This window comes from Nanorana parkeri, unplaced genomic scaffold (genome assembly GCF_000935625.1).
Source record: "Nanorana parkeri isolate BGI_ZX_2015 unplaced genomic scaffold, ASM93562v1 scaffold280, whole genome shotgun sequence".
Lineage (NCBI taxonomy): Eukaryota > Metazoa > Chordata > Amphibia > Anura > Dicroglossidae > Nanorana > Nanorana parkeri.
Window position 1 is genome coordinate 1,016,597 of NW_017306548.1, and position 13,392 is coordinate 1,029,988.

The window sequence follows — 13,392 nt, forward strand, 5'->3', positions numbered from 1 at the left end:
TACAGCCAGGAAGGTTAAGACAGTGGTTCTCAACCTGTGTAACCTCAGGACCCACATTTGTCCTTGGTCATTAAGTCACAACCCAAGTTGCACTTGAATGAAACGCACGGCATTGCGGTACAGACCATTTCGATGAGGGGAAATGAACTGGGTAGGAGGTGCGTTTGAGGTGCCATTCAAATGACAACTCACCTCCCACAACAGAATGTGCGGTAGGTGCGATTGTGTGGTACAGTACGGTAATCGCACAGGACTGTGCAATGAATCCACTGTACTGGTGTGAACTGGCCCTCAAAAATACTGAGAGATACACAACGTCACACACTCACAGACAGTCTCACACACACACAAACACACTCCAAAAAATATATTTAATTTTGTTTCTTTTTCTTTTTTAAGATCCACCCAGTCCCTATCTTCCAAGAACTGGAGTGGATCCTCAGCCTAGGGTCCAGTGTAGGCTGCTGTGCTGTGATGGAGCTCCATCCATATGTGCATTGCTTGTACAGCTCCCTCACGTGCCCTGTAGAGGTGACAGGAGCCAAAATGTGACATCACTCCGGTCCAGGCACCTCTACAGGGCATGTACGGGAGCTGTAAGCAATGCACGTATGGATGGAGCTCCCTCGTGGCCATGGTCCCATCCCATCCCACCTCAAGCTGACACTTGGCATCGGGCTGCATATTTTGAATGGCTGCTTGGCCTGAGCACTGACAGTGGTGCGCTAGGAAGAAGCTGAGTAGCCTCTCACCTAGAAAAGTGGAAGGCATGTGGTGACCCACTGAACACGGGGTCCCGACCCACCAGTTGAGAACCAAGGCTTTAAGGGATCATAAAGCCCACTAAGCCAAATGCAAACCAGTTTAGCAAAGTGCTTTTAAGCTCTTTTTGGCCCACTTCTCCATAAGTTGTCCAGTAACTGTTTCATTAGTTTGTAAGTCCTACTCCATAGAAGCCATGGTTTCCATAACCTGCACTGATAATGGCCAACTAATACTAGGTTGCATATGTACTATAGACCAGCAGTTCTGGATGCACAGTTACCACAGGGGCTAAAAATGTATTATTTGTACGGTTCTGCCCACTGTCCTAAAATGTAGAATAAACCCTAATGGATGTGCGATGGACTCGAGACATGTAGATACCTTCTGGTTTGAGTAGGGTCTTCTCACTGGCTTACTGGAGGTACTTTTGGTCACTTTAAATCAATTTCAGCATAACCAGTCTGGTTAGAACTTTAACAGCAAGTGTAAATGCAAACAGTATATGTTTGAGTATACAAGTTCTTTTTTTATCACATTTCTGTTCTCCATCTGGCTCAGCCCAAGGTTGAGTAATACCAACGTTCTTTGTTTAGACTATATGTGCCTCTCCTGTGTAAATATTTGAAGAGCTCCAGAACAAGCGCAGTCCCAGAACTAATTTGTCTTTTGTTCAGTCTAAATTCCAGAGAAATTGAAGGTTACAGCCGGACATCTTCTCCTGGAAAGTCTTATCGAAGGCGTCACTTTGCTCTGGCGTCATGTGTTGTTTCCAGTCGCCCACTATACCTAATGAAACAAGAGCAGAAAGTGATAGATAGCAATGCTTAAAGTACATCCAAAGCTAAACCTTTTTTTTAATGTTTTGGTTAACGCAGGAAATGATTAGAACCCCTGTCAGGGTTTATGCTAATCTAAAAAAAAAAGAAATTGGAGGCACTGCATCCCAAATTGAAGTTTAAACCTTAGGGTTCACGTCAGGTTTTTGTATATTAAAATGCATTAGGCACTGAGCAGCCAGCTCATGTTTTCTGAAGGTTCATCAACAACTCTTCAGATGATGGTAAAAGACAAGAATGGACCACCACACCCCAAAATGAGAATGCAAATCAATTTTTTTCCATTAAAACAGACTGATATATTTTTATATGTGAAGTCAATGTGTTTCATGGGTTAGAGGATGCCACCTTTCAACAGGGCTTGGGGTGTTGGTGGACGTTGGGGTTGGACTCAAGAAGTGAATATGAAAAGGAGAACATATTAAAAGGAATTTGAGAGTATAATCCTGGCAGTACAGCTACCAGAACCATCTGCTAAGGAGCATACTCTTTAAAGTGGAACTCCAGGCATTTACCCTGCTACCCCCACCCCTGAAGCCCCCCTTCCCAGTATTTTTTTTATTTGTAAAATAACCCTATACATTTATTTTTCCTGCAATCTTCTAGACCAGGAGTGCCCACAATTTTTTGTGTTAAGATCTACTTTTCAAATGACGAGCTACATGAGATCTACCAACCAAAAAAACCTCCCTCGCTCTCTCTCTCCTGGCTGTCATTCCTTGTTTTCTCTCCTGGCTGTCTCTCCTTGCTCTGTCCCCTGGCTGTCTCTCTTAGCTCTCTTGGCTGTCTCTCCTTGCTCTCTCCCTTGGCTGTCTCTCCTCTCTCTCTTTCCTGGCTTTCTCTCTCCTGGCTCACCTTGCTGTATTTTGCAAACAGTGCAGTGCAACAGGCTGTGCAAACTAATATTCTTTGATGTAATACATAGCACTTCAACCACCAGTATCCACCAGAAAGGTGTCAGTGAGCTTGGCTCAGGAGACTCAGGCTAATAGGTAATCATGTGTGCACAGCTATTATACCAAAATGGAATAAAGGGGCCGCAATTCACACCCTTTGTGATCTACCAGCATCAGCTTTGAGAGCCACTGGTAGATCACGATCTACCTAATGGGCACCCTTGTTCTAGACAGTCCAGGGACATCACAGCAGTTTCGTCTTCTTACTCCGGAGTTGGGTATTCTCCCATGACAGAGCAGCACTCATAATGATGTGCGAGCCCAGCAAGTGTTATGAAGCATCCCCTAAGGGGCATGTAACTGACAGGCTGGGCTCACAGGAAATGGGCAAAATGACAACACTGTTGTTCTGCCTGAAGAGGACTGACTGCGGTGGCCTGGGAAGGAAGCCAAGGATACCACTGGAGCATGAAAAGGGTAAAGAGGACTTGGTTTTCACAAAAGTCTAGGGGAGACGGGAAGAACTAAAAATGTTTTAAAAAATTGCAACTGGAGTTCCACTTTAATACCATGGCACACTGTGTGTTTGATGCCTGGTTCCCTGCCAAGTGCTGTAGTTCCTTCTGCCTATGTCACTATTATATCATGTAGTCATGTCCTTGGTCAGCAGGAGAGATCACAGACGGAAATAGGCAACTGACACTTCCGGAAGTGATAAATGCTGATAAACCTTCATTAAATTTACTCATTTAAGAGTTTAATATTTGGCCGCACAAGCAGTGGAGCTGGTTAGTATTAACTGGGTTCTTTGTTGGAAGCGACAGAGTGACTTTACAAAGGCAAAGCACAGCTTTTCTTAATGTTCAATTGCGGTTTTCTTTGGCGATGCCATAACATTTTAACTGGTGTTTCTTTTTAAATCTATATTATTGCAATTATTATATATCGTTCTTCATATGTAATATACATTTGTAAAACATAAGTTAAAATAGCAGGTCGGGTGTGTACATTGGGTCACTTACCCTTCCTCATGAATTTGCTCTGATCGTGGTTCATGATCTCCTTGGGGATCAGCATGTAATTCACCATCACGTTCTGGCTCATCTCAGGGAACCGACAATGACACTCCACCTTATCCACCTCTTCAGTGTACATGGGGCAGCCCAAAAACCCGCACAGCTTCTTTATACTTCTTCTCAAATCCTGACGAGGTAGAAGACAAGCTAAAAACGCATTTCTTTTGCTTATCAATGGCAATGTCTTGTGATCCCCAACACACAAACAGGGTGTCATTAACATAGCCATGCAGGCCTAAGCAGCAGATTCACTTAATATCAGCTCCTCAGCTGAACAAATCCTTATTCTCTTCACTCCCCACCCTTTCATTCAGCTGTGAGGAGTAAAGAGAGGAAGCCTTGTGGCTAATGACACAAAGCTTAAGACCCTCGCCCCAACCCCCGGTCACAGAGCTGGATCACCAAGCAGCCAACTGCCAAGCACCACAAGAAGTTGAACCGGAACACGTGTCAGGAGTCCAGAACTGTAATTTAATAATCCTCAGCTGTCAGAAAGGTGCTGGAAACCAGTTGGCTGGTTTTGTGGGCCAACAACCCCAATTTGTTAGGGCTTTGACAGCAGTCATATGTTGTCTTGGATTATAACATTATTATTATTATTATACAGGATTTATATAGCGCCAATAGTTTGCACAGCGCTTTTACCAATCACATGGTCCCCATACCTACAGGTACTGGGTATTTTCCTTTGCACCCGGCATCTGAGTAGCCCAGTGGGATAGCTAAGCGAGTGTAAGTATATGATGCTGATAGGACTGCCAATAAAAAAATTCTGGTCCTCATACTTAGAGGTACTGGGCATTTTTCTTTGTGTCCAGCATTAGAGTAGCACAGCTTGGAGGTTAAATATACAGTACGGTGCAAATATTAATAACCCTAATGGGCTAAATACAGGTTTGTTTTAAAGGGACCCTGTCAAAAAGAATGGATGTCTGTGTTAAGAAGCCATACAACTTCCTCAGGATGCTGCACGGATTCTTAATACAGACATCTATTATCCCCCTGGCTGTAATTGATTGATCCAGTCTCATTGGTCTAGGCTCCTATTTTACAGTCCAAGATAGCATGACAATTGCCAGAGTCCTGCTGGAGAGGGATTGCCAACACCCCCCTCCCCCGCCCCGGGACCTTTCTGCTGCTCCCTTGTTTGCTAAAGCCTGTTCAGAAACCAGCACCTTCCGTCTTCAGGTCCCTCACTGTTCCCTGTGGTTCCTCATGCCGACTTCCATGTCACTAGAAGACATGGTAAAAAAAAACATGGGTGTCTGCAGGAGAACGAATGAGTGTAGCAGGAGGAGACAAAAGTTTGACACTCCCGGAAGTGTCGGTTTCTGCACCAACGTCAGGCGGCACGTTCTCTTCAATGAAGAAGAGTTCGGTGGCATGGGGAGCAGGAGAGGTATTTATACTCTTCTTTACCAAGGACATCTTTTTTGGGAATTTGAGTTTGCTCCATTGATGAACCCACACAAGGAAACAAAGAATCTGATTGAGGACTGGCTCTACTTTATAAAATCGGGCCCTTAGACTTCTCAGATTTTTAGTATCCCCTCAATTATTCCCATTACAGATCCATCCCTTCATTGAACAGACATGTAAATTGGTATTTCAGCAGGAAATCACCGACCTTCTGTAAGTCTTCATATGTGATGTAGAAAAAGTCCATGTTGTTTTTTTGCCTGTACCAGCCCTTCACATGATCAAACCAAGACCCGTAGTGCACTGGAGGAGACAACAAACAACAGGTTAGTTATCAATAGTAGACAGACAAGTGGTATTGGAAAAAAAAAACACTTTGGCTTCTCTGCTCTCTTTTTTTTTCAATCAGCAGTGCTGTGGTTCTCATATGCTAACTGGAAGCATGCTTATAGGAGGAGAAAGCAGAGTGCAAAGAGATGAGCTCATCGGTCTGCTGCTTCTCCATCCACTGTCCACTCACAGCTAGGGGCAGGACAAGACTTGTAAGTGTTACTGAACTGCCTTTAGGCGATCCCTTAAGACTCATCTCTTCAGGGAAGCCTATCCCGCCTCAACCTAACCACTGAACAATCACTTTCTCAAACAATCATCCCCGCACAGCTACCTCCTCATGTATCACTTGCCCCTCCCTTTTAGATTGTAAGCACTCACGGGCAGGGCCTTCCTTACCATCCTGTCTTGAATTGTATTGTGACTGTAATGTCTTCCTTATATTGTAAAGCGCTGTGCAAACTATTGGCGCTATATAAATCCTGTATAATAATAACTGCAGCAAAGAAGTCCACTGCCCTGCCAGAATTGGAAGGACAGAAATACAAAATCACTTGTCAGGTAAAACAGCTCCCATATGTGTATTTTATCTGTATTTAGTGGTATGCCTGGAGATCAGATACCGTAGTAACTATGTGTGCTCACTGAATACACCCTATACTTTCCTTACTCTGGAGTCAGTGTCAAACACAAGTCAATAGTCCATTGTTCTACTAACTGTAGGCCAGCACACCATGTGATCTCCTATGTATACTAAAAGGTGGGTCAGGGTCCAGGAGTTCCAGCAGCTTGGAAGAACACAAAAGCAGACAAAAGGTGCTGGTGTACATAGGAATCTGGAGGATGCTACAAATTCAGGACTGACCTTTGCCCTCCAGGAACACGTCTAGGAATTCAGAGAAGGTGTTAAAATCTGGGAGGAATTTGGCCATCTTGTGGAAATAGTAAAAGGAAACCGCCACATCCTTCGGATTCCTGGCAACATAGATGACCTGAAAGAACACAGTGTGATCACTAAAAGGCAGACATTTTTACTTGTCTTAGGGGTCTATTTATAACCAACTGGCAGAGCCATTCACCCTGTGCCGCCCCAACAGGGGTATAGAATATGAGATGCATAGCCTCAGTTAATATTAGCATTGTTATATAGGTTACAATTTATATAGTGTGATTTACCTGAGAATCTTCTGATCAGATACAAAAAAGGAACTTTCTTAAAAATTAAAATTGTAATTTTACGTTGAATGCATGTAATGTAATACAGCAATATGGCCACTAGATGGAGTGGCCTAGATGGCGCTGAATATTATCTTCAGCGCCACCTAGTGGCTATAATGTGGCATTACATCATCCTGGACAGGAAATGTGTTATTGGTAGGATCACCAGTTGAAAAATAAAAAGGAAAAAAAAAGTCTGATATATAAAACTAAAAATCATTATATATATATATATATATATATTATATTTTGAGTATTTAGGGATCTCTTTTGGGTATAATAAAAACGAGACAGAAGAAACGTGAAAAGTCCCAAGTTTCCATTTCAATTTCCACAGCATTTAAATTATGGAGATGGGCGATATAAAAACGGATTACAGAAAAGAAGGATTCCTGCTCAGGTAAGAACTCTTAATTTTGGATTTCCCCTCCCTTTCAGGACACCAGGATGAATAGTGAGGACAAATCTCTGCAGCAGTGCTAAAAGACAGCAAGAAAGAGCACAGAGATGCTCAAACCCTTCCCTACTCTGTCCAAAAATAAAACTAAACTTTGGCTTTACATACACTTTAAACAGTACAATGAAAAGAAGAGGAGATCTGAGCATCACTGTCAATGTGGTCATACCTGAACCACCCAAGGAGGTAGGTAACAGAGGCAATTGTTATTGTTGCATGGAGGTTGTCCAACCTATTGACAAATGTCTAAGCAAGTAGGCTCCGATTTGTCACTCTTGTATAGAGCAGGCAGCGAAGTGCCATCATCGAAGAGGGACCATTAGAAGCTTGACATTTTCTATCATATTTGTTGGCTATTGACCAGTGTATTGATGGAGTGACTATTTATTGACTATTGACCAGTGTATTGATAGGGTGACCATTTATTGACTATTGACCAGTGTATTGATAGGTTGACCATTTATTGACTATTGACCAGTGTATTGATAGGGTGACCATTTATTGACTATTGACCAGTGTATTGATAGGTTGACCATTTATTGACTATTGACCAGTGTATTGATAGGTTGACTCTTTGTTGACTATTGACCATTGCATTGATGGGTTTGCTACTGACCAGTGTATTGATGGGTTTGCTACTGACCAGTGTATTGATGGGTTGCCCATTGACCAGCGTATTGATGGGTTGGCTATTTATTGACTATTGACCAGTGTATTGATAGGTTGACTCTTTGTTGACTATTGACCATTGCATTGATGGGTTTGCTACTGACCAGTGTATTGATGGGTTGCCCATTGACCAGCGTATTGATGGGTTGGCTATTTATTGACTATTGACCAGTATATTGATAGGTTGACTCTTTGTTGACTATTGACCAGTGTATTGAAGGGTTGCCAATTGACCGCTGTATTGTTGGGTTGGCTATTTATTGACTATCAACCAGTGTATTGTTATGTTGACTATTGATCAGTGTATTGTTATGTTGACTATTGACCAGTGTATTGTTATGTTGACTATTGACCAGTGTATTGATGGGTTGCCCATTGACCAGTGTATTGTTATGTTGACTATTGACCAGTGTATTGTTATGTTGACTATTGACCAGTGTATTGATGGGTTGCCCATTGACCAGTGTATTGATGGGTTGCCCATTGACCGGTGTATTGATGGGTTGCCCATTGACCGGTGTATTGATGGGTTGCCTATTGACCAGCGTATTGATGGGTTGACTATTTATTGACCAGTGAATTGATGGGTTGGCTATTGACCAGTGTATTGAAGGGTTGCCAATTGACCAGTGTATTGTTGGGTTGGCTGTTTGTTGACTATTGACCAGTGTATTGATTAGTTGACTGTTTTTTGGCTATTGGCAAGCGTATTGTTTGTTTCACTATTTTCTCACTACAGACCAGAGTATTTATTGGTTGATTATTTGGTGACTATTGACCAGTGTATTGATTGGTTTACTATTGACCAATGTATTGATTGGTTTACTATTTGTCTACTTACTTTAGCTTTGGAGTTTTGCAGTGCTGGAGCCAGGATATTACTAGGGAGATGTGTGGTGATGATTCTGGGGCCCTCGCCTTCCTTTAAGGTATCTTTGAAATATATATGTTCCAGCCATGGGGCCCGCTCCCAGTTCGGTACAGTCATGGCAATCTCTGTATCGCCTTGGCTGTAGATCAGCGTCAAGATCTCCTGCATCCATGTTGTGCCTAAAATATTGTACAAATTCTTAAGTAAAACAAAACTAATTGGGTAAAATAAATCATATGCTGTGGAAAGTATAGCCATAGTAAAATCAAAGCATATGGACAGGCATTATCCAAATTCACCCCCAAGCCTTCCTCTCCCCTTTAGAGCATGTCCTAATATTACTTTATTCTTGTTTCTGTAGCAACAATTAACTCTTATTACTCAATGTGACATCCCCAGCAGGCATGTAAAAATCTTGCAGAGACAGCTGCAAGGAACTCAGGTGCGCTCCCAGAACTGTATCCCCCCAAGATCCCTTTCCCTACACATTGTGTGAGGAAGCTCACGGGAATCATAGTCTTGCAGAGAAAGAAAATAACGTATGCACATGGAGAGGAATGGGGGCATAGACAGAGTTCTGCAATCCAGCAGGCAGGGTCCACTTGGCATTTTGAGTGCAGTCATAACAGGTAATTAGAAGAACACTGGATTTCTGGCAGACCAACAGGAATTATTTTGCACCTGCAACATATTTTGGTGATAAAACATGGGGAAATGTGCAGTGCAGAGATGTAGTGAAGATGTTTGTTATTATTTTGCCATAAAGTACACTTTCATTGTAAATACACTTTAAATGAGATGAATAAAAACATGGGTCAGACAGATGTATTGTAGGGTTCAGGATCTTGTGTCCCAGATTCAGTGCCAGACAAGACTGCAGCTTCAGGAGGACACATTGACGTATTTCTTATGCGTTCAGCAAAGCGTGTGCTGTGATGGGGGAAGATAAGTGCAGGAGGTGGGAAGAGAGTGTGGGAAAGATAGACTGCAAATGAATACCAGGAAAAGTCATAGCCCAGCAGACAGTGGTGGAAGTGGACATCATTCATCATCATCATGAGTCATCTCCTGTATGGACTAAATGACTTGTGGGTGGAATGGGGAATACCCTGCCCATCTTAAGTGACATAGTGAATACACATAATATGTATTCACATTGGTTCAGCCATTTATTTTGGTTAACCACATTTTTCCTCTTCACTATAACACGCCACCATATTGTAATTATATGTTTTTTTTAGCCAAGAGATGTTTTTGCTACTATCAATATGACTGTGGGTGAGCAACGTGGTTTTAAGCTGGATGACTCGGATGACATTGGGACCTTGTTCACACGGCCTATCACATGCAGTCACAGTTCTAGTATTCAGGCAGCTGCAGGTACCGTGGAGACTTACCCATCCACACACCGTTTAACATGGATGGGGAATCAAGTGATTTTTCTCTTCATCAGATTGATTGATTGATCGATCGATCGATCGATCGATCGATTATAGTTGTATGGCTAGCTTAAGATCTGTGTAAAGGTGCCCATACATATATTGCCAAAAGTATTGGGACGTCTGTCTTTACACGCACATGAACATCATTGGCATCCCAGTCTTAGTCCGTAGGGTTCAATATTGAGTTGGCTCCACCCTTTGCCGCTATAACAGCTTCAACTCTTCTAGGAAGGAGTCCACAAGGTTTAGGGGTGTGTCTATGGGAATGTTGGACCATTTGTGAGGTCAGGTACTGATGTTGGAGGAGAAGGCCGGGCTCGCAGTCTCCGCTCTGATTCATCCCAAAGATGTTCTATCGGGTTGAGGTCAGGACTCTGTGCAGGCCAGTCTAGTTCCTCCAGCCCAAACTTGCTCATCCATGTCTTTATGGACCTTGCTTTGTGCACTGGTGCGTAGTCATGTTCAAACAGGAAGGGGCCATCCCCAAACTGTTCCCACAAAGTTGGGAGCATGAAATTGTCCAAAATGTCTTGGTATGCTGATGCCTTAAGAGTTCCCTTCAATGGAACTAAGGGGCCAAGCCCAACCCCTGAAAAACAACCCCACACCATAATCCCTCCTCCACCAAACTTTACACTTGGCACAATGCAGTCAGGCAAGTACTATTCTCCTGGCAACCGCCAAACCCAGACACGTCCATCGGATTGCCATACAGAGAAGCGTGATTCCTCACTCCAGAGAACACGTCTCTACTTCTCTAGAGTCCAGTGGCGGCGTGCTTAAGGGCCTGTTTACACAACGTCCGTTTTCTGTGCTGACCTGATCCGTACGCTCCTGCACTAAACATGCATCCCAATTTATCCCTATGTGTTTATTGGGCTACAGTTCTCACGTGCGCAGTCCGTTCAGGTTACGACAGAAAAATACTGCATGTCACATTTTGTACGATCAGGAAACGAAAAAAACGCATCAAAAACGCACTGGAGCTAACATACTTACAGCCCCACTCCAATACTTTTGGCAATATAATGTATTTGTGGATGGAATGGTGTCAGCCCTGCCCAGTTGTCTTTTACTATGTTGCAATTATCTACAATAGCAACTTGCAAAGGGCAGGTGGAGATGGGTCTGGTCATTATTCTAAAAGTGTACATCGTCAACGGCACCGCAATCTTCAGGCCATTTCAATTCTATTCACGGAATCCGTGTTCTCTGGGAAAGTGTTGATGGAAATAGTGTTAAAATCACCTTCAGCATAACTACTTGAACCTCAGCCTTGTTTGTGTCACATCCTGTTGCATAAATACTATTTCCACTTTTTTAAACGTGGAATAACTGTTTTTGAAATTCTTCACGTGGAGACATAGCCTTTTTTTTAAGCTTTGGGTAGAACACAGGAGGGTTAAAACTCCTGCCAGGGTAATTTTTGTAACATAAGGGAAATGTTCGTTAAAGAAGAACTCCGTGGAAAGTTTTTATTAACCCTTGCACTGGGGATACTGCCGCACTGCAAGGGTTAACCGCTTGCTTTGGTCTAGGGAGGAAAATAAAAAATTAAGTTATACTAACCCGATCCTCCGAACCGGCTTGCTCTTAGAGAAACCCCTGGAGCAGTCCTGTGAGTCATCACATCCTTATTCTAAGCAGGTTAGCATGGAGGTCAATGCAAGAAGGGTTTCAGCCAGTGTTCTGTCGAGAACGCCGACCTCAGCATCTGCGCAGTTGCTTACGATGTTAATTGTGAATGTGAATAAAATGCCATCCATCATTTACTGCCATGGATGGCATATTAAGAACGGTCACTAGAACAATTAAAGCAAACTTATGCCTGTAGTGCTAGTAGGTCATCATGGCTCCAGTCTGCTACTATGGTGATTGCCTAATCATATATACTTCGGGTGTTTGTCCTTGGATCCTCTGCACACCACTGGTGCCTAGCCTTTACTCCGTGCTCATAAGGTGAATACACTGTATGGGAAAATCCACTTTAAAAGGAGAACTATGGGGTTAAGGCTTTTCCCCATAGTTCTCCTTAGGGTAACGGGAGGACACAAACTAGCGTCCTCCCGTCACCCTAGGCTCAGTATACCGCGAGCTGTAGCTCGCGGTATACTGAGACGCCGTCGCGGTATACTGAGACGCCGCAGCTGAAGCGGATCCCGGATCAGAGAGCCGTGACAGGATCGAGAGGTGAGCGAACGCCGGTATGTGTTCACTCACCTCCCGATCTACTGAGCTGACCTGTGACATTCTCATTGTCACAGGTCGGCTAGAACTATGAGGTGAGTGAAAAGCACTTACCTCATAGTTCTCCTTTAAGCCTAAGGCCTGGTTCACACCTGGGCGTTTTACAGCGCGTTCCTACGCGCTGTAAAACGCTCACCATGTGAAAACCAATGATTGCCTATGGGCATGGTTCCCACCTGGGCGTTTTACAGCGCGTAGGAATGCGCTGCAAAACGCCCTACGCCCAAAGAAGTACAGGAGCTTTTTTGGGGCGTATTTGCCGCGCGTATCCATTAGGATACAGCTGGATAGCCCTCGGAAACGCGCGTTTGCCACGGGTTTCTTTTACCGCGGCAAACACGCATATTCCGTACGCCTAGGTGTGAACCCAGCCTTAAGGTAGCTGCTTGGATTACTGTTTATTCTCATGTCTGTTTGCTGCATAGATAACTAAGGGGATGGAGTATGTTGAATTTATATGGACATCGACAGAGCCTAAGTGTTGGGGGGGGTGGGGGATGTTGACCGGACTGTTTTGGGGGTATTGGCCTTCAATCTCTCTCTTTGAGATTGCGTCAATCTGCACCCTAACTATTTGTACTTTTTCACTTGTATTGTACAATTATGACACTATGTTAGTGTCTTGTTTTGATATATTGTAAAATGAATAAAAAGATTTATTTAAAAAAAATAAACAATTAAAACAAAATACTTTGTAAATAAATGGCTGTTTCCTCGTTAATCCCGGTCTCTGCGCCGATGCTGGGGTCGGCAAATCCGACGGGGTCAACAGAACACCGCCATTCACACCTAGGCGTCAGCGTTTCAGCGCATATTAGGCGGATTTCGTTTGCAATTGACGCGCGTTTATGCGGTCTGTGGGGGCCAAACATGCTGTATTCTGCCAAAAAGAAGCTCATGTACTTTTCACAGCGCTTTACATAGAGCACCTTCACATCACCAGCATTTTACAGCCTGCGTCAAAATCCTCAGGTGTGAACAGGGACCATTAAAATGAATGGGATTTCTTGTGTTGAGCGTTTTGTCACGCTTTGCTTTGAACGACAAAATCCTCAGGTGTGAACAGGAGCCATTAAAATAAATATGATTTTTTTGTGTTGTCACGCTTAGCTTTGAGCAACAAAATGCCTGGGTGTGAACGGGGGGGGGGGGGGCTTGGAGCAGGT

General features: G+C 43.5%; 1 protein-coding gene across 1 annotated transcript in view; it reads right to left on the reverse strand.

Moving 5' to 3' along the window:
• Window positions 1-1,373: 1,373 nt before the first annotated feature.
• The window catches only part of LOC108787720 (sulfotransferase family cytosolic 2B member 1-like), a 12,884-nt gene continuing 865 nt past the window's right edge, over window positions 1,374-13,392 (reverse strand). Inside the window, exons 2-6 of the mRNA XM_018557335.1 lie at window positions 8,508-8,716; window positions 6,188-6,314; window positions 5,201-5,295; window positions 3,520-3,700; window positions 1,374-1,551 (exon numbers count right to left, since the gene is read on the reverse strand). Of these exons, the coding sequence (XP_018412837.1) occupies window positions 1,436-1,551; window positions 3,520-3,700; window positions 5,201-5,295; window positions 6,188-6,314; window positions 8,508-8,716 (728 nt within the window). The 3' untranslated portion in view covers window positions 1,374-1,435. The remainder of the gene's footprint in view (window positions 1,552-3,519; window positions 3,701-5,200; window positions 5,296-6,187; window positions 6,315-8,507; window positions 8,717-13,392) is intronic.